At 42.1% G+C, this 24,318-nt stretch overlaps 2 protein-coding genes and 1 pseudogene across 4 annotated transcripts; all 3 read right to left on the bottom strand.

Moving 5' to 3' along the window:
* Positions 1–267: 267 nt before the first annotated feature.
* Positions 268–1,738, bottom strand: LOC133926407 (RING-H2 finger protein ATL3-like). Its single transcript, XM_062372340.1, has one exon. The coding sequence runs from the start codon at positions 1,430–1,432 to the stop codon at positions 482–484; it is 951 nt and encodes a 316-aa protein (XP_062228324.1). The 5' UTR covers positions 1,433–1,738; the 3' UTR covers positions 268–481.
* A 6,906-nt stretch (positions 1,739–8,644) lies between these two features.
* LOC133927555 (26S proteasome regulatory subunit 7A-like) lies at positions 8,645–14,456 on the bottom strand (annotated as a pseudogene).
* Positions 14,457–14,810: 354 nt separating this feature from the next.
* LOC133926406 (pre-mRNA-splicing factor ATP-dependent RNA helicase DEAH10-like) lies at positions 14,811–22,389 on the bottom strand. Of its 3 annotated transcripts, XM_062372337.1 has the most exons (13): positions 22,143–22,389; positions 21,897–22,028; positions 21,755–21,804; positions 21,585–21,665; positions 20,810–21,026; positions 19,626–20,013; positions 19,172–19,375; positions 17,814–17,974; positions 17,271–17,456; positions 16,736–16,967; positions 15,872–16,074; positions 15,383–15,517; positions 14,811–15,182 (listed from the first exon to the last, which is right to left on the bottom strand). In XM_062372337.1, exons 2-13 carry the CDS (start codon positions 21,947–21,949, stop codon positions 14,999–15,001), a joined length of 2,094 nt encoding a protein of 697 aa, XP_062228321.1. In that variant the 5' UTR covers positions 21,950–22,028; positions 22,143–22,389; the 3' UTR covers positions 14,811–14,998. The 3 variants fall into 3 exon arrangements, with proteins under 3 accessions (XP_062228321.1, XP_062228320.1, XP_062228323.1); XM_062372336.1 differs by having other exon boundaries at positions 21,897–22,389; XM_062372339.1 differs by lacking the exons at positions 21,897–22,028; positions 22,143–22,389 and having other exon boundaries at positions 20,810–20,988; positions 21,755–21,805.
* Between the last annotated feature and the right edge of the window lie 1,929 nt (positions 22,390–24,318).

The following is a 24,318-nucleotide window of genomic DNA, read 5'->3' as shown; positions in this document are numbered from 1 at the left end:
TTTGGCCGTAGTACCTTCTTGCTCAAAAATCAAGGCACAAATGCATTTGGTTGTAGTACCTTCTTGCTCAGAAATTACCTTTTCAGTTCCTGCTGCAACTAGATTATTCTAACCCTGAGGATAATGAGTGGGTACAGCAGTGAGTAATCTATTTTACACCTTGTAAAGACGACTTGCTGAAAAGGAAGCGTTCAACTGAAACACATGCACCTCCCAAGAAAAGAAAATATCCTGACATGAAAACCCAAGAACTCAAGAGCAGTCTCGTGAACATATGAACAAATTCGTTTTCATTCATCCCCAACATCATGAACCAATCAACACCAATGTTTTACTATGTGTACACTTTACATCAGAATTTTTTCCTTCCAAAAATTCCATTTTTAAGTCAAAAAGAAAGGGAAAGAAAGAATGAACATATGTGTGCGCTCTGGTGATCGGCGAGGCGAGCCAAATGCGTCCCGGAGCTCGGAATTCTGAATCAGTTTGCCGACGGAGGCGTCTTTGGCGTATTGGATGGGCGGGCGGCCTCAGCTCCGGTGAACCCCTGCTCGATGTCACCGGTGCCACGCGGGCTGTAGGACGTGCCCACGATGGCCTGTTTGCCCCTGCTCAGCAGACGGCGCAGCGACTGCAGCCGGGTCGACATCGGCGACCTCATCTCGTCGTTGCTTCCGGGCATCCTGCTCGCCGTCAGCGGTGTCGTGGTAGAGGACGAAGTTATGGGCGAGTTAACGGCCACGGAACGCGTCGGGATGTCGATCACCAGGTTCTCCTTCCTGCGGACGGAGCCCGAGGAGCTCGTGGAGGCGTCGGCGATGGGTGGCGTCGGCATCGCAAGGCCGGCGTTGGTGACCTCGTCGTGGGTGCCCCAAAAGAGGACGTTGGTGGGGAACACGGGGAACTCCACCGCCACGGGCTCCTCCCGCGGCAGAGCGTCGAGCTCGCCGGCGCCAATGGGCGCGCGGCAGAGGGGGCACGTGTCGTGGGAGTGGAACCACATGTCGATGCACTCGACGTGGAACCCGTGGCCGCACTTGGGCAGCGTCCGCACCTTCTCGCCGTCGGCCACCTCGGACAGGCACACCGCGCACTCGAGCGCCTCCTTGCCGCCGCTGGGAGAACCGCCGCCGTAGACCGTGACGGGCAGCGCCCGCAGGACGGAGGCCGGGAGCCCGCGGTGCGGGATCGGGGACGCGTCGACGAAGAGGAGCCGCGAGGAGGGCGTGGACGGCGCGAGGAGCGGGTTGGAGACGAGGTAGCGCTTCGCGTAGAGGTAGAGCAGGGAGACGAACACCACAACCATGAAGAGGAAGATGACTGCCGCGAGCAGGACCCCGTTGCTGACGACCAGCTGCTGCTGCCCCCCGCCGCCGCCCGACAACACCTGCGCGCCCGCTGGCGGCAACGGCGACGAAGAAGACGACGACATGTCGACCCCCGGTTCCCGGAACACGTTTCTTGGCCGACGACGACGAGAGCTGAGAGGAGCACGAGATGAGACTGGGAGGAGTAGGCAGAGGCGAGCTGGAGGGAAGCGTTCGCGAACGCCCTCCGTATTTGAAGGTGAGCAGAGACACGAGGCGGCTAGGCGTGATGGCGGTAATGGGATCCTCTGCACCGAAGTCGTGCGTCTCGTCACTCGTCAGAGAACGAAGGTCTCGTGGTGGAGAGGCGCAGAGGATCCGGGGGTGGCGTGAGGCGAGGCGGACTTTGTCAACCAGTGGTTGGGTTTCGCAGAACGAGACAACGTCTGGTCGCCCAGCTTGACTCGCCCGCCGGCCGCCGGGCGCTTCTGCTCGGTTTTTTTACGTGCTCTGCTGCTGCGAGCTGCGGCGGCGGGCTCCGAGAAGCATCCAACTGGCGGGGTTGGGGAGTACGCCGCGGCAGCCTGCAGGAAACCGAAAACCTGCCACCAGCGTCTGCAACAAGATTTGGCGTTGAATTTCCATCCAGCGTGCAGAAATCGTGAACCGCGTTTGACTTTGACGTCCGCGGCCATGCGTCGCGCATGAGATCAACGGCGTGGTGATTCACTGTGCGATGTAGGATGTACCATCGGTTCGGTTGATCTGGAATTTGGTCCAGGGGATGGGGTGAAGTGGTGGCAAGAAGCCAGGCACAGGCAGCGTGGTCACCGGCACGTTGCAACCACATGCAAGAAAAAAATTATTGGGATAGAATTTGATATTTCTGTTTTATCGGTTAGGCTCGGTAAATTTTTTTATCGCTTGAATTTTTTATTTGTTTTAAATTCCCGCTTAGCGGCGCTTAGTACATCACTACTGTTTAGAAAAAACAACTCAATCTCTCTTAAAAAAATAACATTAATTGTCCCTAAACTATTTAACATAAAAGACTACATATAATAATATAAAAGGGAGTATTACATATTTGTCTACCGTCGATAGAATTCTGATAAATCCAAAAATCTTATTTATCGATGACCCCTAATAAATTTTTGCTACTGATAAATAAAATCCTGACCCATATCAATAGAGTGGCACACTCGTTTGATAAGTGAATCAAAGTTGGTCCCTAGCACTTCGTTGTAATGGCTTCGTGGACCTTGAGGACACCACACCAGGAGGACATATTTTGGACCGTGTGATCGTTGGGAATTTGGGATCACTTGTCTCTGGAATTGAAAGGGAAAGTATGTAATTTCAAACTAACCGTTCAAATTATGCTGGAGTGCTGGATAGTGAGAACTCTCTACGCACCTGGGACGGATCACGGAATGTAAATCTTAGGCACATTCTAGAATACAAAAAATTCCAACATTTTTTAAAGGAATTTTACGGGAACAATTCAATTACATTTGAATCAAGAAAAATCCCCCCACCATCAAACGGACATGGGCGAAATTTTATGGTCCATAATCATAGTCGCCCATTATAGCAAGTTACAGCCTATACATTCGACTACGGGTTAGTACAACCGTTTAACCTTAGACTGTAGTCTTTATTTAACAGTTGACCACTTTACAGCATCACAACAGTTACCATCATCCACTGTAAAACACACTGTTGGCGGATTGATGATTTGATCCCCGCTTCCGCACGGAAGTTTAGGACCCTTTTGTTGCCGTAGTCGCTGGTTTTTTCGTTAAGACAGACCGCGGCGTCAACCGTGACCAACGGAATGGGGAAACGGTCCCATGGTTTGCTTTCAAATGTTCGGTAGGAAGGAAACGCGTGCCGCGCCGTGCCGAGACCACTGAAAAGTTGAGACCGGAGCAGGGAAGTCTTCTGCACGGGATCAGCCGGTCGTCACCCCCGTCCCACCCCGCACGACCCACGGCCAATCACGGCTTGCACGCGTCGTGGTGGCGCTCGTACCGGGAAATTGCAGTGTCTCTCCACTGCCGATCGGGTTCGCTGTGTGCCAGAAGTCAGCTACTAAAGCCTGAAAATTAGTGCGGAGTTCGGCTGCTCGTGCGTGGATCAACTGGAACACGAAAATTCCACAGACACTTGCATATACATATCTTATTAGAATGATTTATTTACGTTAAAAACGTGTTGCAGGAATAGATTAAAAAAATCAAAAAGTAATGATAGAATCGATAAATTGATGAGAGAAAAGAGATATATAATATGTATGTAAAGACCTACATTAGTTACAGTTTCTAGATCAACTACCGTCATGTTCATTGTGGGAGAGAGGACATGAGTATGGGTACACGGGAATAAAAAAGTTGGAGCTCTAGATCGTCTCCGGTGAGCATGACAACTTGGCAAAAAAAAAAAAAATCCGTACGGCCAAGTTTTCTGCGTATTTGTGGACTGCATTTGCTGTGGATCTTGTCTGTACTATGGAGTACGTACTTTGCTTGCTTCATCCTGGGCCGTCAAACACAAAGATACGAGAAGCCTAAGAGTCAGAACGGCACGTAAGTTCACGTCCACACTGGCAATTTTACGCACCACATCTCGTCGAAACATATGTCCACGGAAAGCCATACGCACTGACACCGCAATAGTCGCAAGTCACGACATGCCTAGAAGTTTGAGAGACATGCCTAGAAGTTTGAGAGAGAGCTAACAGTAGCGGTACACCGTCCCATACTCCACAGTTACAAGATGAATCCACAAGAAACCGTGCGGAGAGCTGCAACTTTTGCAAAGCCATGCCCCTGATGGTCCTCCGAACGACCGGGCTGCCAGTATTCGCGGTTCCATCGTGCGCAGGAAAGACTTGAGTGAGTTCCATTCGCTTTATCGCGGTAAAGAAACGGAGATGGACAGGTTCTTGGGATCAGGATCTGTAGGGAGAGCGACGGACAGACGGACATAAAAGGCAGGGAATGCACCGAGACATGGGGTGATCCGGTGATGGGAGTGCGCGGGCAGACGGGCCGCAGGAGACGCGGAGCCGGGGGCAGTCACGGCACGGCCACTGCGAAATAATGCCGGGGCTTTTGCGCGGCATCTCGGGCAGGGCACTACACCACCGCTCTAGTGGTAGTCGGGGTGGCAGACCTCGTCAGCGAACGTCCGGTCCGCCGGATCCACCGGGGCGACGTGACGAGGGCGATCACAATTCACAAACGCTCCCGCGTGCATGCGGGAGCGCACCGGAGCCACGCGACGCGAACTGGTGGCGCGAGGTTTGCCGCGCTTCCGAGCGGACGGGTCCGTCACTCGCACTGTTCCCTGCCGGGTCGTCAGCCGGGGGACGGGGACGCTCGGCGGCTTTGGTCAAGACGGTGATGGGTTCGGGTAGCGATTCCGTGCGCACGTTCCGCCATTGTTGCTCGCGTCGGGGCGTTACCAGTGGGAACCCCAACACGGGTTTCCCAACACGGCCTCTGACAGAGTTACAAATATCGTCTAATAACTCTTTATTATGGTTACCGGATGATTCGGTTTACATCATTTTTATGAACCAAGTGATTACCGATCAAACTTAAATTTAAAATTTAAAAAAAACAAAAAATTAACAAAATTCGATCAGTTTCTATCAAATTCTACCAAATTAATATGCGGTAACCGTAATTACCGCCGTCGAGCGGTTTTCAAACACATTTGTAAACCTTACGTCTGACCTGTTTGAATTGGAAAACCGACACCTGTGATGGATGCGGAGCTCGTGGGGCAGGGCTGTGCTTGTCTGGCTCGATCGGTTGCTGATCAGCTCTATCGCTCAATCGAATTGTTTGAGGTTCGTGCAAACCTTGGAGAATTTACCTAGTGCCTAGTGGTGCGCTGCTTGATCTGAACGAAGATGCTGATCTCGAATATTGCTGGTTTCTAATTGAACATTGCTGAATAATCTTTGTTTTAGAAGACAGACCGGGTCGCCGAGGCACTTTTGCTTCGCCTACTTTTTTTTTTCGATTGACCACGTAGTCGTCTTAACTCTTAAGGCTCATATCAAATATAAGTCTATATAGTTTTTTTAAATGCATCAAATATAAACCCGTTACAACTTCAATGTATCTTTTACTTTATTTTATGTAGGTCCCTATTTAAATGCACCTTGACCAATGCAGTAAATTTATCACTCGCCTTTAACTCTAGCAATAATTAATAGACAATAGTACATTGTGGATATGTTTAGATGGAGCACACGATTGGATGACATGTCAATTCATGTTTTGATGATAGGACGATCTAATTTCTTTTTCGGTTGTATAGATAGAGCGATCTAATTTTTTATTTGATTGAACGGATATAATTTGAATATGTTAGCCAAAATTTTGTGGAACTTGATTGTCATATATTTAGCTATTTATCAAAATATAATTATGTGAGATCTTGTTTTATTGATTTAATTGCAATAAATATAATTGTACAATTAGATCGTAAATAAGATAACGGTTTGGGAGATATTATCATTAAAAGCATGCTAAAAAAAATATATTTACTCTAACTAATCAGAATATACCACATTAGCAAGGATAAAGCTCATACAAAACATAAATGGCTCCGTCCAACACTTTTGGCGGATGAGTTTATCCATAATTAAAAAAATATTATCTCTAGATGGTCATCCTACCCAGCATACCCTCCAACCAAACGTCTTAAAAACCTGAATAATCATTTTGCATCTAGACACAACCCTGTATCTCCCACTTAATTTTGTGCAGTCCAAATGGACTTATATTTATAATCATAGGGAGTAGTAGTGTAGTACTGAGCTCAATGCGCCAACCAACCTATATATAAAAAAAAGCTAAAGGTGTTCACCCAAAAAAACTAAGCTCCATTAGTTTTAATTCTGAAAAGCATTCATTTTGTTGTGTAACCCACTTTGGCGTGCCATCTCGAATCCTCCAGATCCCCTTCTTCTTGTATTCCCTGTAGAAATGTTGCCGTGCGTTACATGATTGTCGGATCGGACACAAGATCTTGCGCACAGAATTACAGAACAGTATCGAGATGGGCCAACCGCGGACGAAGCCTACGAAGACCGCACACCGCACTGCCGTTCGGGAGAAGGGCCCGAGCCTAGCCGCCAAAATCGGGCGGCAACGCAGTGTGGGGGCGGGCTAATGCGGATCGCGGGCGGCAGGCTTGCAGCCTGCAGTCGAGCTGCGTGAGGCCGGGACGGGAGTGGAGCGGTGGGTTTCCTGCGGTACGCAGAGATAGCAGCGTGATCCCGGTGCGTGCTTAGCAGGTAGCACAGGAACTTCACTTCCGACAAAGTTAAAATAGCTTTGGCTTATATGTGATAAGCCATTAATAATGTTATTAATTTATGTGTGATAAATGATTAATAATGTTATCAATTTGGTTTATTGAGTTTAGATTGTTTGAGTTTTATTTGAGCATTTTGATTATATACTAATTGGAGTTGTAGTTGAAGAAATATATTTGCTTGTTTTACATTGTGTATGTGACGGGTACAACTTGGTGATCGACAGCGGGTGATCTAGACTAAGTGGGTGCTTGATGCAGGATGATAAAGAAGGCCGGACAGAGTCAAAAGTGATCCTAGTTGTATACGTGGAGGTGAAGTAAAACATGAAACGGAGGATAAAGACGGTATGTTGATAAAGTCAAGCAAAATGAATACTAGTGCAAGTGACAAGTTGATCCGAGAGATCAAGAGTGGAAGAGACTTACTGGCGATCAGGATCACAAGACAGAGTACACGTGTCAACATCAGAGCGCTTGTTTAAGATGTAAATAAGTGACGAGTCACGTTTTGAGAATCGTACAGAGGATTTTATGGTTAAACTAAAAAACATAGGAGGATTAGAGAAGTATGTGACATCTTTATGAAGCTTGCATCGAGGCGAAGCTAAGTCGTGAAGGTGTTGCAGCCGTTCGATGGATGCAGAAGAAATGGAATAAATACCCTCGATGGTAGATATGAGTGTACTACAATAGAGAAGTATTTTAGTAACAAGCTATGAAACTTAGAGGTCAAGTTTCCTAGATATATAAATAAAGGAGTAAGACTATGAGAAAGTTGAAAACAGCCACTTGAGCCTTTTATACCATCCATTTAAGAGCCTAGTGCTAGAGTTTTAAAGGAGAGGAATGATGTGTTTGTGTGAGTTTTGAGAGAATTTTTTTATAATATGTCTAAAATAGAGCTGATAACTTTGAGTAATTAAGTTTGTGTTTTTGTATTTGCTCGAATTCTCCTCCTTCTAGTTTTCCTCTATTGGTTTCTTTGTTTTTTTAAGTTTTAGATCTCAGTTGTGATTTTTGTTTTCGTACTTGAGTTAAAAAATTTCACTTTGTTGAAGTTAATCTTCTAGTTGCTAGAGGTATAAAATTCACGTACGAAAGTACATAATTGGGTATTAAATTTCTTTGTCTCTAATTCATCAATTTGAAGGTTTTCTTCACTTGTTAATCATCTCTTTGAGTTTTTGGTGTTCTCCTAAAGATTCTATTTTTGTGTGGGGTTAGTCATAAATTGATTTGTTGTGGAACTTAGGGTTCAATTCTAATCATGAGACTCACATTTTGTTGAATTTTCAATTTTGGTTTTTGAATGAAACTTCCGAGTTGAGCAAGAATTTCTATTGTATTGCTCTTTGTGGTAATTTCTTTTTAAGTGTGTTAGATGAATAACGAGTAAGTCATCTATTTCGTAAGAAATTTATAAAATATCTATTCACATTCTCAAATCACCACTCTCGATCCTACAGCTTCGATAGTAACAGACCGCGTGTTAACGACCAACTAATTTGATAAAACAAATGGAAGTACAATAGGAGGAACAAGGGGGTCTAGATTGTTCTGGAAGGTTCTAGTTACAAGGAGGTAGTGGATATGGGGAGGAAGAAGAAAGGGTAGAGGGTAGATCGAGCCCGTCAAGACTCACCTCCAGCAAAGCTCGCCGCCGCTTGTTTCCGGTTCACCCCCGTTCTCGCTGTGAGACAGGTCCAGTACTCCAGCCCATTGCTTGGCCCAATCTGCAGCGTACCGAGCAGAGATCTTGACACCGCGGCCGGACGGTGCCACGCCGCGCAGCCGCACACTAGCTCCGTTGCTCAGTGACCTCGGGCGCCGCTCGACGCTGCCGTTGGGTTGGCCTGGTAAGCTCATCTGAGCGTGTATTCGACTGGCTAAGCAGATGCTACAGAGAGGCCATCGAGATGGCACGTTATACTGAACATTTTCTGACTGCCTACCTTTGGAAGGATACATCACAGTAACACTGTAACACGTCGCACATGTGAAAAGACAACATCATCCTATTTCCATTTTCCAACGTTCTGAAGACGATACAATTCAGAATAACATAAGATGCAGCAACCGTTCCAGGGAAGTACAAACAGCATCATGGACAAGCCCCAAGAGGAAAAGGAAAAAAGGAGAACAGAAGTCCAGACTATCTAGTTGTACACGGTACACCAGTACTCCGGCCCGCGTTGAACTTCTGGTACCCCTTGTTAACCGCGTCCAAGAAATCCTTATCTCGTCATCTGTTTGCAGATACATGATCAGTACAGATCAGTAAAAGCGGTTGTTCACAATTAACAGGCATGATGCATACAACAGCAACATCATGCGAACTCTCCAAAGCAAGAATGCGCTTACCAGTGGAGTTGGGCAGAGGCGAGCCAGCAGCTCGAACTGAATGTCCCGCTCGCAGATCATGGTGCACGTGTGGATTTTGAAGATCTGGCTGCAGCCCTCTAGATTTGGCAAGTCGAACTCGACTTTTCCTACCCAGTCTCCCGGACATAGCAGTGCAGAGTCCAACGTACCAGGCCTGCTGGTGGCTCTGAGGACCTTGATGTTTCCTCTAGCGTCAAACCCATCAAGCTGCATAGTGTGCTGAACTTCATTGTCGCCACCAACACCATCATCAAAGCGAGCACCACCGATAGCATCAACCTCATCAAAGAAGACGATGCATGCCTTCTTTGACCGGGCCATCTGGATAAGTTCACGGACCATGCAGGCACCTTCACCAACATACTTCTGAACTAGCTCACTTCATATCACACGGATGAAACAAGCATCTGTGCGATTGGCAACTGCTCTAGCAAGGAGTGTTTTCCCGATGCCTGGAGGACCGTAGCAAAGAACTCCCTTAGGAGATTGATCTGAGCTTCATAAACTTTTCCGGGTGAAGCATCGGAAGCTCGACAACCTCACGCATCTTCTCAATCTGATCCTTGCATCCGCCAACATCATTGTATGTCACATCTGGTTTTTCTTCAACCGTCATCATAGTGATGCTTGGATCAATTTTGGGTGGCAAAGGAATTTGAATCTGGTACTTGTTTCAATTAACTCTGTAATAATAATACACAGGATCAGAATCAGCACAGTTTAATTAATTGTATAACACTTCAATTGATTCAGGAACAACATTATACTACTGTGCAGTGATAATGTGTAAAGCACAAGAAGATGTTTTATGCAGCCAACTGCCAAGATCATGTGTACATAAATAATTTGAATTCTTGACTCAAATTTGCTAGATTCAAGAATGTCTGAGTACGTTGTGCAGCTGACCTGATCCTTGAAAACATAAATGCTCTAGCATCTGATATCTTCCTAAGAACTACTTCCTCCTCCTCAGTCAACAAAACCTCAAGAACTTAAACTAGCCTTATGAATGGAATATTGCAAGATTTTATACAGATTATTCCTATTTTACTATGATGCACATATATCCATATGCTTTCCAAGCTGTAGAACATAAACCATTTCATGGCCCTTGCTATGAGGGCTAGGAATAACTGGGGAAAAGGGAATAAATTGATGATTTGTCACTATGTCAATGAAACATGGGACCATCAGAGTCAACGATTGTGGGCCAGAGTGGCAAATAAGCAAAGCCACTTCTTGGCAAAAAAGGTCAATTGGCTCGGGAAAGGGTTCCAACTTTACATCATGCCAGATCCTAATCACTAAAGTTCGATTTTAAAAAAAATATCCAAAACAATTATCAATATTAACATGTATATGTTCATTGTATATATCACTGCTACTCACCTAACAGTTGGACCAATGCCATCATCAAAAAGCATAACCAAATGCAATAAAAATCTGGAATGCAACCAAAGAAGACACTAGAATACTAAAGAAAGAGCAAGGGACCTACCCGACTCGCATGCCTTCCTCAATATCAGTTGGAGAAATTTTGTCTCCCAATCCGACCACAAACTGCATACCAAAAGAAAACATCATAAACAATCAGAATTCAATCTCCACAAGATATGAAACTTAATACAGTAAGAGCATGTCATACCTTTGCGATTTGTTTTACATTTATGACATATTTGGCGTCATCAGCATTAGGACTTATGATTTTTGTGCATCTTGCAACCTTCATATCAAAACAAACTTATTATTAGAACAGCACCGAGAAAGCATAAGAGCAGTGCACAATGTAACTACTAATCGCCTTGCATTCCAGTGCCAAACAATAGAATGATTAGGTGAACATCAAGCAATTTACCTGCAATGGTTGCTCTTCCTGCATCATCTGCTTGTCTGATACAAGATCCCATTGGCTTGGTGGAACCAATCAAGTATCAGATTCCTTGATGCCTGGAATCAAGAAAACGTACATCTCAGATCAGTTTGATGCACCGAAGTGTAATTACAATAGCTCTTACAATTGACAATTGATAAAAATTGCTCCGATGATTTGCACGTTTAGAGAGTGAACTGAAATACAAGTAGCACACCTATCCCTACATCTATAACAAAAATATCTCAATGTCGACATACCACAAAGGTCATTGATCTTCTTTGCCATCTCCTTTATCTCCTTCTCGACCTTCTTGATGCTGGTCGAGTATGGCCCGAGCCACTGTTAAACAAGAAGACATCACAAAAATTAAACTCAGCAAGGTCCAGCCAAATCGAGGCATCGGAATTCAACAAGCAGCGCATCTCACATAGCAAACCAAACTTCTCGCAGCAAAAATAAGCAAAACAAAAGAAGTCGCCTGAGAGCTTAATCTCCCGCATCAATAACCCAAATTTCCCAGCGCGGAATCATAAAAGGCAAAAATCGGAAACCCTAGATCTACGCCCAGCACAAATCAAATCCGAACCCTAACCGTGAACCAGCTCAGATCGATAAGAACAATGCCAGAGAAAAGAGATCGATCCGGTCAGGGGGGCACTCACGTAGGTCTTGAGGAGGGCGATGTCGTCCTCGTCCAGCGGCCGCGGGTTTTTCTCGTCCATGATGTCGTCTTCGGGCTCCGGCGCCACGGTCGCCTTCTGTCCTTTCTCCGGCGACGGCGAGTGGTTGCGGCAGCGTCTGTGGCTGAGTACACGAGAGCTCGAACAAAATACAAAATTAGACAATATATATGACGTTTCTATCGAAATAGACAACATGTTATTATATTTATAATTTTAGCATTCGTATTTGGTATATTATTTATCGGAAATAGAATTTTGGTACACCAGTACCTCGAAAAATCGAGGATCTGATCATATTCGGCACACCGTGTACCGAATATGGTACTGTAGCTCATATTCGGCATATGGTGTGGTTACTAATATGGCACACGGTCATATTTGGTACACCGTATGGCGAATACGGGTTTTTCGACGTATGGTGTATTGAAAATTTATTTTTGATAAATGATGCGCCGAATGCGGATGCTAAATTTGTAAATATGATAATATATTATCTATTTTGATAAATACGCTTATGTATGTTGTATAATTTTGGATTTTTGCCCGAGAGCTTCGGTGGTTGAGTTGCCCCGTTAGGTCAGAGTTACGAGTAGGGATGGCAATTAGGTCACACCGGCCCACACGGATATAATTTTTATCGAGAGGATAATGGGGATCTGACTATTACCTACACATGCTTTAGCGGGAAGCTACAGTGCTGCACAATAACAAAATTATAGCAGGAATACAGGTAGGATGCAGGCTGAATACATAGTAATAGCTAAACACAGGAAGTCCATCAAGCATCATCAATTTAAGTGCACATGTTATTGTCGAAGAAGCAACCAACGGATTTCTTTCCCGACGTCCTTGTCCTTAGGATCTTGCTATGGCCGATCAATGGCAGCAGCATTCCTTTAGAAATGTATGGGTCCGTTGTATGTGAGGTCAGTAGATGGCTAGCCGTAAGTTAATAAGTACAACTATAGTATTGTACGATGAAAAATAAATGACATAATGAATGATCATCACCGCCTGTCATCATCGTTGGTGCCCGAGAGCACTAACATGGAGGGGATCAAGTGGAAGAGGCAATGGCTGGGATCTGGCAGCAGCGTCCAGGATTTGGCGATGGCGACCGGTTGGAAGGGGGTACAGGGTGACTAGAGCATAGGCTGATGGGCAATGGGCTGAGGCGGTGAGGGCGATTAGGGCACGGGAGTGAGGCGGCGAGGGCGACTAAGGCATGGGCGCGAGACGGCGTGGCACACGACAACGAGAGGGACTAGGGCACAGGTGTGACGCGGCGAGGGCGACTAGGGCACAGACGCCGAACACGACAATGATGACGACTACGCGTGAGGCGTCGAGGCCGGGACTCAGGAGCGACGTGTCGAGTGCGGCCTACGGAGAGCGGCGGCTGGTTACCTGGGTCCTCGGTCCTATACTCCTGTGGTGGCTGAGCGAGGTGGGAGAGGGATTGTGGTATGTGGGAGTGACCAGATGGGGATGGATTCTAGGGTTAGCTGTGAAGTCAAGTGGTAGTGGGTCAGATGCTTAGGTAATTGGACCGCTAGAGGACCCGTGGGTAAACAGGTATGGTATTAGGAGAACGGACTCGAACCCTCTCCACCCGATGGATGATGGTATTACCCGCGAACAAACCCACGGATAAGAAAATTGCCTCACACCTGGCCACTAATGGAGTAATTACCCGCCAGGTAGCGGGTAATGGGGCACATTGCCATCTCTAGTTCCGAGTTGGTATGATGCGAATTTTACTAACAAAAATCCTTATTTGCCATCAAAAGATAAGATAATTATTTATTTGTCATATCGCAAAATAAACTTTCTTATTTATTATTACTTTTAATTTTCATTTTTTTCTTGTCACTACCATATGTTCGATCCATAGAAAAGATATATTTGCCCTTGAGGAGGAAGACAACAGCCTTAGCATGGCCGTCAGCAGATAATATAAGTTTAGAGCTCTTTAGAGGTCGAATCTTACAATATGATGTACTAGAAAATTATAGATAATTTCTTTATGCTTTCATAGGTTTTTAATGCTGAATTTGGATGAATAGATTAGATATGAATTTATGAATTCGTGTTGTTTGCAAACCATCCGAGGAGCTGCATGATTACATTGTGACTATGATTAGGCATAGCAAAATCCAGAATTAATTTTTGTGATGAATATCAAAGTTGTAGAAATTTGTGTGTGATAATTTTAGTATGATTATTTGTTGTGTTTCCTATTGTAGAAAATAGATATGAAAATAAGATAACTAGACTGCAGTGGATATATAAGTGCGGTGACTGTTTTTTAAATACGATTTAGTTTAATACTCACAATACTTTCTAACCAGAAAATGTGGTGTATTAAGTATGGTTTCCATATATAAGTTATCGCCTATTAATATATTTCTTGGTTGCAAGTTTTATATTTTTATATCATGTGGACAGCAAGTTGTTTAACGTGCATGGCAGAGAAACAATACATTTAACACGTGGTCGAGGCCATCATACTCCTCCCCAAGGGCAAGTATATCTTTTATATGTGTTAAATGGATGGTAGTTATGAAAAAGAAATAAAAATTAAAAGCAACAATAAATAAGAAAGTTCATTTTGTAGGATGATAACAGAAAATTGCGTTATCTTTTTATAGCAAATAAGGAATTTTTCAATTTTACAAGCTTCGGCGGTTGGAGTTGTCTTGTTGCCGTCTCGGCAAGATGCTCCGAATCCGATTCGGTTTCTATAAAAAAAAGTTATTTGTGAATTTTATTAGTTCTATTTACATTCCGTCTCATCTAAAAAAAAAAAAGAATTCTACTCCATCTAGCTGTGATTTCTCAACGATTCACGTCCTTAGTTTCAATTAGCATTACGGGTATCTGCAAGCAAAAGGGAAAAGGGCATTTGTGAATTAGCTAGTGATTTTTTTCCTTTCCAAATATAATCGACTTGAAAAGTCAGGAATTATAAAAATTAAAAGGATCATATTATAGTAGGTAAATAAACTCCTAAATTCCTTAACGAAGTCTTGGATCAGAGACAAAACACTCCCACCCACTTGGGTAGGAATCGAAACCATAAGCTCGTTTGGATAGGCATGGATTAAAGCCAATCTCTTTGGGCAATCAGTTCATTTTCCCCTCCAGTCCGGAGGAATTGGGTCCAATCCCCACTGATCTAAACAACAATCCCTAGTGAGTTTCAGAACCTATTTGGAGACTGAATGAGCAAATAGTAACCAATGTTTGCTGGTTCCGAGTGCATTTGTTACAGTGGCATATCCACGCTAGGATGCCACCTTTCAGCAGTGGCACCATGCTTTAACGTAACCAATGAAATGCATGCACATAAATACTCTAGTGCAGTAGTGCTACAAGATTACAAGGAACTATGTCTATAGATCAAATCAAAACTAGTCCTCGGTAGCGTAATACTGCGGGGCGAGCTCAGCCAGCCACAAGGGGTCGATCCGGGTCAGATTCTTGATGTAAGTCTGAGTCGTCCGGACCAACTCGTTGAAGATGACGCAGTCCGGCTTGGTCCGGAAAAGCACGGACGAAGGGTGGATCTGCACGCTCTGGCTGGTTGCAATAGCCCTGCCAAGTGCCAAACAACAGGTGACACTGTAAGTACAGCAGTCTTGTCGCAATTCGCACATGTATATGTAATATATGGAGTAGAAAACATGCCGCGTTCTTCAAGTTTTGTTGGTATGATCAAGTCCAGATTAGCTTATGGCAGTAGTCTTTGAATCATGATGTCTGAAAAATAATTAGGATGAGTTAAGGAATACTACCTGTATGACCCATCTGGCTGTCGCATTGCTGCATTCAAGAAGAAGGCAGACGTAAGGCATCTCTGAAACTGAGCCATGTCATCTCCACATGATGACAGGTTGAGCCCCATTTGTTGGACATGGCCCTGAATTTGACTGCAAGAAACAGCAGTGCTTAAGTCAATTCGTCGCATGGTCTGGAAATCCTGAAATAGACATGCTTACTTTTTCTTTTTCAGATAATTCAGTGCATCGAGTTTGATTCTAACAGATATCATCATTTTCAAATATGATTTCATAGCTCAAGCCATCACATCAATAATAATATTGTACTTCCCCTCCCCCCTTTCGCAATGTTTTGTTCACTTCATTGGGAAGCGTCATTTCACAATGCTTGTAAATTGAGGAAATTAAGGGTGTAGTTAACTACTTATTACGATGAGACAACTCCCTGCACCTACTTCAGTGTTTCTGTACAAATACTGTGAAACAGATGGAGAAGAAACTAACCTGTGAACATCACGAGCATGTCTTAGAGAGCGGTAATTGATAAAGTTTTCCCTGCACCATCTGTTCAAAGCCTTTTCCATAGTTTTCTCTTTGGCATTTGCATTTTTGCTCTTCTCCAAGCATTCTGCAGCTGCTCTATAGACAGTCACCAAGGTGATATGGTCTCCTTCCGAGCTTTCAAAACTCTTCCTAGCAGCTCTTGCCTAAACAAACAAATTAATTAAAAGGATCCATTATTGCACTCATAGCAGCAAGCATCATACTGATTCATCCTCCAAAAAAATACACCGGATTACTTTATCTTGTGCCCAACAGGGAAGAGTGGCACCAAAAAAAGAACAAAAAGAGCAAAAAAGCATGAAGCTAATGTTTCCTCATCATTATGCAAATGGCAAATCATGAAATGCTTAGCTCTAAAGGTACTTTTTAAGGTAGCCTAACAACCTTGACCATTAATTTCCAAAGTAATATGTTAGGAAAAGGTATCAAAAGTAGTATATTTTCCATTTATATCTCGTAACAAATTTAACGGTACTATTTTTCATGCAACCAATCTAAATAGCTGTTTACATATTAGCGGTCAGAGTTAAGATTGACCACTAAAATACATTTCCGAACGCAGAGTACATTTTTTATATAGTTTGCCTCATTGACTCTATACGTATCTCTACATTATCACTAGATAAGCTACTAACAGGAGCATTTAGTGGAAAGTGTTGCCCCAAAACTACAAAATGACACCTGTTTGCAAAGCAAATGCAACTCCCTAAAGTAAGTCGACTGGAGGGAGTAACTCAATAATATCCGATAAGAAACCCATTTTGGACTTGCATTTAACCAGCTGTCAGTAATTCAAATAGATACCTCTTCTAACTTTTCACGCGGCAAGAAGAAAATTGATTCCACCGAAAGCATAGATACAACAATCAGCATTTCTTCCAAGCACTTGAATTCGCTTGACACTATTAATGCCTTAGAGTACATTGGGTCCAAAGGCAGCCTAGCCATCTGACGACCAACTGGATCTGACAGCTTATAATCATCAGTCAGAGCCCCTAGTAAGATTAACTGCTCCAATGATTTCAAAATAGCAGTCCTGTAGTAGGTTGGGCACAAATAAGCAAAAACTCAGTCTTGATATAAAGCAACAAGCTATTTAACTCATAATGGATATTACTAACAATATTTTAGAAAAACTTCAGTTTGGGTTTTTTTTTTTTATTAAGGTGTTTCCACTGCAGAAGTGCAAATCATAAGGTTCATAAATAAGTCCAGATCAAGGGTTTTTCTTTACCTATAAAACTAAAGCTGGCATAAAACTAAAGCACAATAGCACATATTGAATACATAAATGATTCAGAGCAATTCTTTACATAGAAGCAGGACTAAAAAAAATGACCTTGATGGTTTCTCCATAAAATCAAAACCTATGATGTCATCAATGCCAAGAGCCTTGAGTTGCAGTACAACATTTGAGAGGTTACACCGCTTGATCTCAGGCACAGTAGAATCCACCAGTTTATCAAACTCACTTTCTTGGAACAATCGGAAGCACTTCCCTGACCCCTCCCGTCCAGCACGACCACTAAGTGTAGAATGATGATGTTAGAAAAGGTACATGATTAAAAAGGAGCAACTATCGATTTGGTTGAATGGTCGACAAAATGCCATAAGTCATAAATGGAACCATGTGCAACAGATATAAGAAATAAGATGCAAAAGAGTTCATCATCACATGGAGATTCATTCTACCGCTTTCTGTAACATAGGATTAATTAAACATTAAATCATGCTGGCATGCTGACAAACCACTTCTTTAAGTACATGGACGACAAAGAACTACAGCCAGAAAAAGAAAAGAGAAACAAGAAATAGACCACATGATCTCTTTGTTATGACATACATGAGGCATGAAAAATTGAACAAGCATGATAGAATTCACCTCCTTTGAAGAGCCTGCGCTTTAGAGACTGGGATGATGATTAGTGATTCCATTCCAGTCACAGGATTGTAAGCACGAGCCTTGACCATCCCAGGATCAATAACATATTTGATACCAGGTATTGTTACAGAAGTCTCAGCAATATTTGTTGCTAGAACTACCTAGCAGAAGAAAATCAACAAATAGTCAAACTTTATTTAACAGGCTGTGGTGCGGGACTTTCAAGGGTAAATGAACCACTGAAAATGACTAAACAGGAAAGCAAATTACTGAATGAATGAACCTTGGAGAAGGTTGAATCTGAATGTGCAGAACAACAGAACAAGCAACCAGAAGGTTTGTCTTTATTAAAAGTAATTCTTGTCAGAAACACTAAATAGCCTAGAACAGTTACCAAAGAATATGGTACAAAATTTCATCTGCAAAACTATAAAAGGATGATATGACCCTTGATTCATAGGAACCTTAAAGTATGTTCTTTTCTCTTTTAGGGGCAGGCAAAGTGATCAAATGACAGTTAATAAACACTTCCCATGTTTTTAGTTGATTTTGATTACAACAATGTTTAGTCAGAGGACTAACAATAGCAAGATCAAATTTGTATTTCACTTTATAGTGGTATAATTTAACAAAAGGACACATAACTAGTATATTAGTATCACGTTAGCATTAGAGGAAGCCTGCATACATTTTTGGACATATTTGAAACATGTGCAAAGATTTGTTTAAGGCAGAGAATTTTGAGACAAACTGTCAATATATAGGGCCTGTTTGGCACAGCTCCAGATTTGAGATCCATGCTGGATCTGGAGTTTGTATAATAAAATAAAGTGGTTTAAACATTTATTTTTTCTTGGATTTCTTAACCAAATGACTTAACCAAATACCCTCAATCCATCCACAGTTCCAGATCCTGGATTTCTTGGAGTTGGATATGACCAGCTCCAAAAAATCCAAGATCTGGATCCCTGCCAAACACCCCCATAGTTCATAAATTGAGTTGTAATTTCAGGAATGATGTATATATGGGCACTATTAATTCATTTGCCTCCTTATAAATGGGCATAATTTTTCACATATCTAGATGATAACTAATTAATTGTAGAAAGGTGACAAAATTCACCTATGCAGTTTTCCTACAGGTCCATGTAACAAGAAAGGCTTCATCAATTAGGAAAACAAACCATATTAAATGCAAGAAAACAAATAAATTATGCTACCTTATTCCTTCATAAAAACTTGATTGAGTAATCCACGATGTGCAAAAAGGGGAAATGAAAGTGTGTGACAAATGTTTTGAGACAGATCCAATTGAAATATGACAGACTTCAGTACCATCAGTATCCATTGATGTTTACCTTACGGGTTCCAGCTGATGCTGGCTTAAAAGCATTCATTTGTTGTTCTGATGGGAGAGATGAATAGATAGGTGTAGTCCATATCTTACTACTTTCTGGTGGAAGTAAACGAGCACGCTCATGAATAAGTCTCTCTAGTGATTCAATCTCCTCTTGGCCAGTTAGAAATGCAAGGATGTCTCCAGGCCCTTCCTCCAAATGGATCTAACAAATCAAACATCTAAGAATGAAGTTCATACAGAAAGAGCAGACTGCATTGAGTCACAGTTGAACTAACAGGTTTTGCAAATTAGGGAGTACAGAAATTAGTGATAAACAAGATTCTATATTCACTTATCATGTTTTCTGAAGAAAATTTTTCTTTGAGAAGTCCCACTTATGTAGATTCCAATTTTCTTTCCTTGTCCCTAATCCAACTACCACTTGCATGCAAACAAATAAGGGTGATGCTCACCTGAAAGATAGTAACTAGTGTAGCATCAAGATAATCCGACTCGGGCTGATAAGTATATAGTATGTCGACAGGATATTGACGCCCTTGAATATGTACAGCTTTAGCACCACCAAAATAATCAGAAAAACACTTGGCATCCAAACTAGCAGACATAATTATCAGCTTTAGAGGAGCACATCTTATTCCCTGACATGCATTCATAGTAAAGTTTTGAGAATGGCCCTGCATGTCAGGCAAAGTCTTTCCACTCTTATTGGCATAAATAGCTCGAGAATGTTGCACTTTTTTCAACAAACCCATTAAAACATCAGTATGAACAGTTCTTTCATGAGCCTCATCAACAACTATAACACTATATTTAGACAAGAGCGGATCTAAAAGTGCTTCCCTGAAAATTCAAAGTAATTTTTCGATTAGAAAACAAAATTTCACATATAAACAGAAAAGCAACAAATATAGATTGATCCATGTCAGACAATCGCCACTCATAGATAGAAGAGAAATTTGCCTAGCATATATGTCCATATATAAAATGATAAGACACTACAATGGAAATTTAACTTTAGAAGATTCAAACAAAAAGATATCACATAATCAAAAGATTCCACATTAACAAACATTATACAGGTGTAGAAGCCAAACGAACTGATTACAAAAATGCAATATACAATAGCAAAATAAAAGGCTAAGCAATAGATGAACCTTTATCATATGCTAAACAGCTAAAGTCTATGCAGGTGTAGGGACCGTAACTGACACAAAATGTAAAACAGAAGAGATGCTTTGATACATAATAAAAGAGGACCTGCAATATATCAACACTATGAGAAAGAAAATGGAAGTGTCTGTCTATGTCTTTTGTTCTTCAGTTCATATAAGAATTATCTATAGGATGGTGCATAATAAAAGGAGATATGCAGTACATCAGTTCATATCATTTGAACAGCTTCAAAAAACATAACCATCATGCTGGAGACAGAACTAAAATGATGCATCCCTCAAGGGGAAGAAAAGAAGAATCACTTATCTATAGGAATATGCACAATTAACACAAAAGACCTTTTTTATTCTCAAATTGCAAATAGCAACAAGCGTATCAGAGAGGATCAAAAGACTTAACACATATCACAACAATAAACCACATAGTTATCAAACAATTAATAATGTGGTAAATACAGCGTTACCTCAGAAGCAAACCATCAGTCATGTACTTAATCCTTGTTGCATTGGATGTGGAATCATCAAATCTGATAGAGTACCCAACCTTTTTGCCCAGCTGATCGTTGCATTCCTCTGCAACACGCTTCGCTACTGTAACAGCTGCAACTCTTCGAGGCTGCATGATGCCAATGACTTTTCCATCCTGACAAAACCCAGCATCATACAAAAATTGTGGCAGCTCTGCATGACAAAATTTAAGGAAAAAAAGAATGTTTCTTCAAACAATCAAACTAGAATAAAAGAGTGAATAGAAGGGGAAAAAACGATAGTAGTGTAGTATGTTCCTGCAATAACAGATAAAAAGATATATATGTGTAAAGAAACCAAATAAAAAAAAACGTGCTAGGTTTTGTCAAACAATCCGTACGAAGCTAAAATTTTCCTAAGAAAGCAAACCCACTTTGGCACAACATTACTATGAGATTACAGGAGAAAGACCACATTTCACTTCGACAATGGTCCTCTCGTTAGCTCTGCTGCCTGCAAGCACTTCTCACAATCTCACTCTCACTTGTATACATTGTCATGTGACTGAATCCAAATGTTCCCAAATCCACAAGCACTAGCAACCCACAGCACCGCTTCCAATAATTTATGACCGCAACAATTACACTGGCATCAGGATTGCCAGTCTGTTCACAGTAACAGTCAAAAGCACTGGAAAGCCACGGGCTTCTAACAACTACTTGACCGAAACAACAATTGCAACGACAGAAAAAATTGCAGCAACAAACTTACGAGTAGTTTTGCCACTCCCGGTCTCGCCGACGATGATCAGTGTGCCGTTCTTCCTCACCTCTTCAACCAGCCTCTTCTCCACTGAACCAATAACAGCAACAAATTTGAGCTCCCCAAGATAAACCCAAACAAGTTACAGTAAACAGGTATCTAAAGCTCGGTAGGCAAACCTAACGCGATGGGGAGCGACTTCCGCTGCTGCCGAATCAGCTGCCTCCACCTGCTCGAGCCAACCAAAGCAAAGGCTCAATCCCCAGGCCAATGAACCAGACAATAGAAACGAAATAGCGTCGACGGGATAAGAGTTGGCACCGCGCGTTGTGCTGCTGCTTCTGCAGGGAGGCGCCGGCAGAGAAGGACGGCATCTCGGACGCCGCTGCTGCCGACTCCCGCGCCCTGAAGCCTGCCACGGCAACGGCCGGGGGATATACGGTTCGCCGGAACCTGAGCACCGGCGACGGAGAGAGGGAAGGGTTTAGAGTTCGGGGTAGGGCTTTTGGTGTTGCAGGGCTGCGGGAGTCGGGTTCCACTGCCGCACCAACGACGTGAGATATTCACCTCGGTGAGCAGGGCTGCGGACTAGCAGCGAAGGAAACGGACGAGAGCTCGCGGCGACGGACGAGGAAGCGGAGTCGTGGTCCACTCCACTCCCACGACGGTCCCAACCACTGCTGCGGAAAAGCCTCCACGCCCGCCTCTAGTTTGGGGTTTGAGCAGCTCGCCGCCGCCGCCGCCGCTATATCCTCGTGCGCCGCCGCCGCGGTGGGGAAGAACGGTCGGCTTGGTGCGGTCTAACGAGGGCGACCTGGTCGAGCGCGCCTAATGCCCGGGGCGAACGGGTCTGACTCGACCAGTTCGGCTTGGGAAGAAAGAAAGCATTTTTCACATCTGATTCTAGGGGAAAAAACATGAAAATTTAAATATGTCAAAAATGACAAATTACGAATAGAATTATGTTTGGAGCAAAAAAAAATGATCCACATTAAATCTCGCAATTTTGGGAGTGGTAGGCCATAGAATTTCACTTCCAAATGAGATATACGAACTAATTGTTCTAGCGTTGCAACGAAAATACGAATATGAAACATAATATCATCAAGCACAAGCTTAATATATGGATATATAGATTCGTAATAGGAGCACTTCCGAATAAATACATCGAGGGCGATGTTATAGTTTGATTTTTAGATGGGATTAAAAAAAAGAGGAGATTACCTATTAATATTTCTCCTAATTTCTTAATTTATTTTTATTAATAAAATATATCACATATCCGTAATCGGTAATAAGATGGAAAGACTAAAGCACCAGAGTGGATATCAAAATTAGATAAGGGGTTTTTATTAATTAGAAGGAGAGTATAGGAAAGAGAGATATGAGAATAACTCGTAGTTTATACCAAGTCTGTTTAGTAGAGTTCTAACTTTAAAATTATTAGAGCTAGTTATAACTAGCTTAGAAATTAATATAAATAAATTAGTTTATATTTATTTTAATTAAAAATATAGACTTAAATTATTTTATCTATAATTAAATATAAAATCTGACGTAGAACTAGCCGCTAGAGTTCTACGTAATAGTAGAGATTCTGCTAACCTTTTAAGCATTCATCCAGCGATCGCCGCAATTGCCCCAACCCCAGGTGTGGCTAAACATCACCGGGCCAAACAAATGCAAGGGCGTCAGCGAGAGCCGAGCCCAAAATTGCATAACATTTTTTTAATAAAGGAATAAAACTTATTTTAGCTTCTACACAAAATTGCATTACATAAATAAGTGGTTATTTAGCTAATCATATTTCCCGTAAAATTAGCTCAAGAATTCGTGCACTCCAAATGGTACCTATAAGAAGGTTGACCAATGCTGTCTCTAACCACGGTGATTCAACATCGTCTCAAACAATTCAATTAGCCTAGCATTTATCTCATCCACCCCACAAAAAATATGATTTTTATGAGAAACTAAGTTCCAAATAAAGTTCTCTACTAAGCACCTTAGCTCTATTATAAACGATTAGTAAAACCAATTATATAAATATTTATTTAAAGAAGTGATACTAGTTCACCATTTATATATATCGATGATGATGGCACGAGATTTTATATAAGGATTGGTTTTATTTAAAATAATAGCCCTAAACTATATGATGTCTTGCTTAATCTCTAGAGAATATATTATAATATAGGTGTGTCTAAATCTATTCCTATGCATCTTTATTAGTTTTCTCATGTTCTATCCCAAAGTTTATTGTCAGATGAATTTAATCATAACTTGAATCTGCTATATATCTCAATAAGTTGTTTCTGCTTCTATCTGACTCTGTCTTGCTCCGTATTGCTTATATCTCTCTTAGCTTTGACCACCCATCTCCTCCTTATATAGTAGAGTATGGGAGGTGTACCATATTTAAAGTCTCTTGGTGTAATCTTCCTAGATTATATTATTTATGATTATCTAGAGATAATTCTAAAAGGACAACAGTGTCACATAGAGAGGGTAAATAGGTGGTTTAACAAAACTTTAATTATTTTTACTATTTGGTCTAAATTTGCAGTAAAAATAAAACTAATGAATTTTTCACAATTAAAAAACCTAAATATGATATGTTCAACTAGGGCACAATTACCTTAAATAAATATGAAGGTTACAATCCTAATATGACAAAGATATCTAACAAGATATGCAACAAAACTCTAATAAGAAGTTTTAAAATTACTATTTATTGGAAGTTCTG

The sequence above is a fragment of the Phragmites australis genome, chromosome 8 (assembly GCF_958298935.1).
Source record: "Phragmites australis chromosome 8, lpPhrAust1.1, whole genome shotgun sequence".
Taxonomy (NCBI): domain Eukaryota; kingdom Viridiplantae; phylum Streptophyta; class Magnoliopsida; order Poales; family Poaceae; genus Phragmites; species Phragmites australis.
Note: the sequence above shows the minus strand (reverse complement) of the source record. Positions and strands in the feature narration are given on the sequence as shown.

Excerpts from the sequence above, each read along its gene's own strand:
- LOC133926406 (XM_062372336.1), bottom strand. The coding sequence starts at position 21,949 with ATGCCGTCCTTCTCTGCCGGCGCCTCCCTGCAGAAGCAGCAGCACAAC. Across the intron at positions 21,666-21,754 it reads GTCGCTCCCCATCGCGTTAG|TGGAGAAGAGGCTGGTTGAA; the intron begins GTTTGCCTACCG and ends TTATTGGTTCAG. Across the intron at positions 17,975-19,171 it reads CATCAGCTGGAACCCGTAAG|GTAGTTCTAGCAACAAATAT; the intron begins GTAAACATCAAT and ends TTCTTCTGCTAG.
- LOC133926407 (XM_062372340.1), bottom strand. The coding sequence starts at position 1,432 with ATGTCGTCGTCTTCTTCGTCGCCGTTGCCGCCAGCGGGCGCGCAGGTG.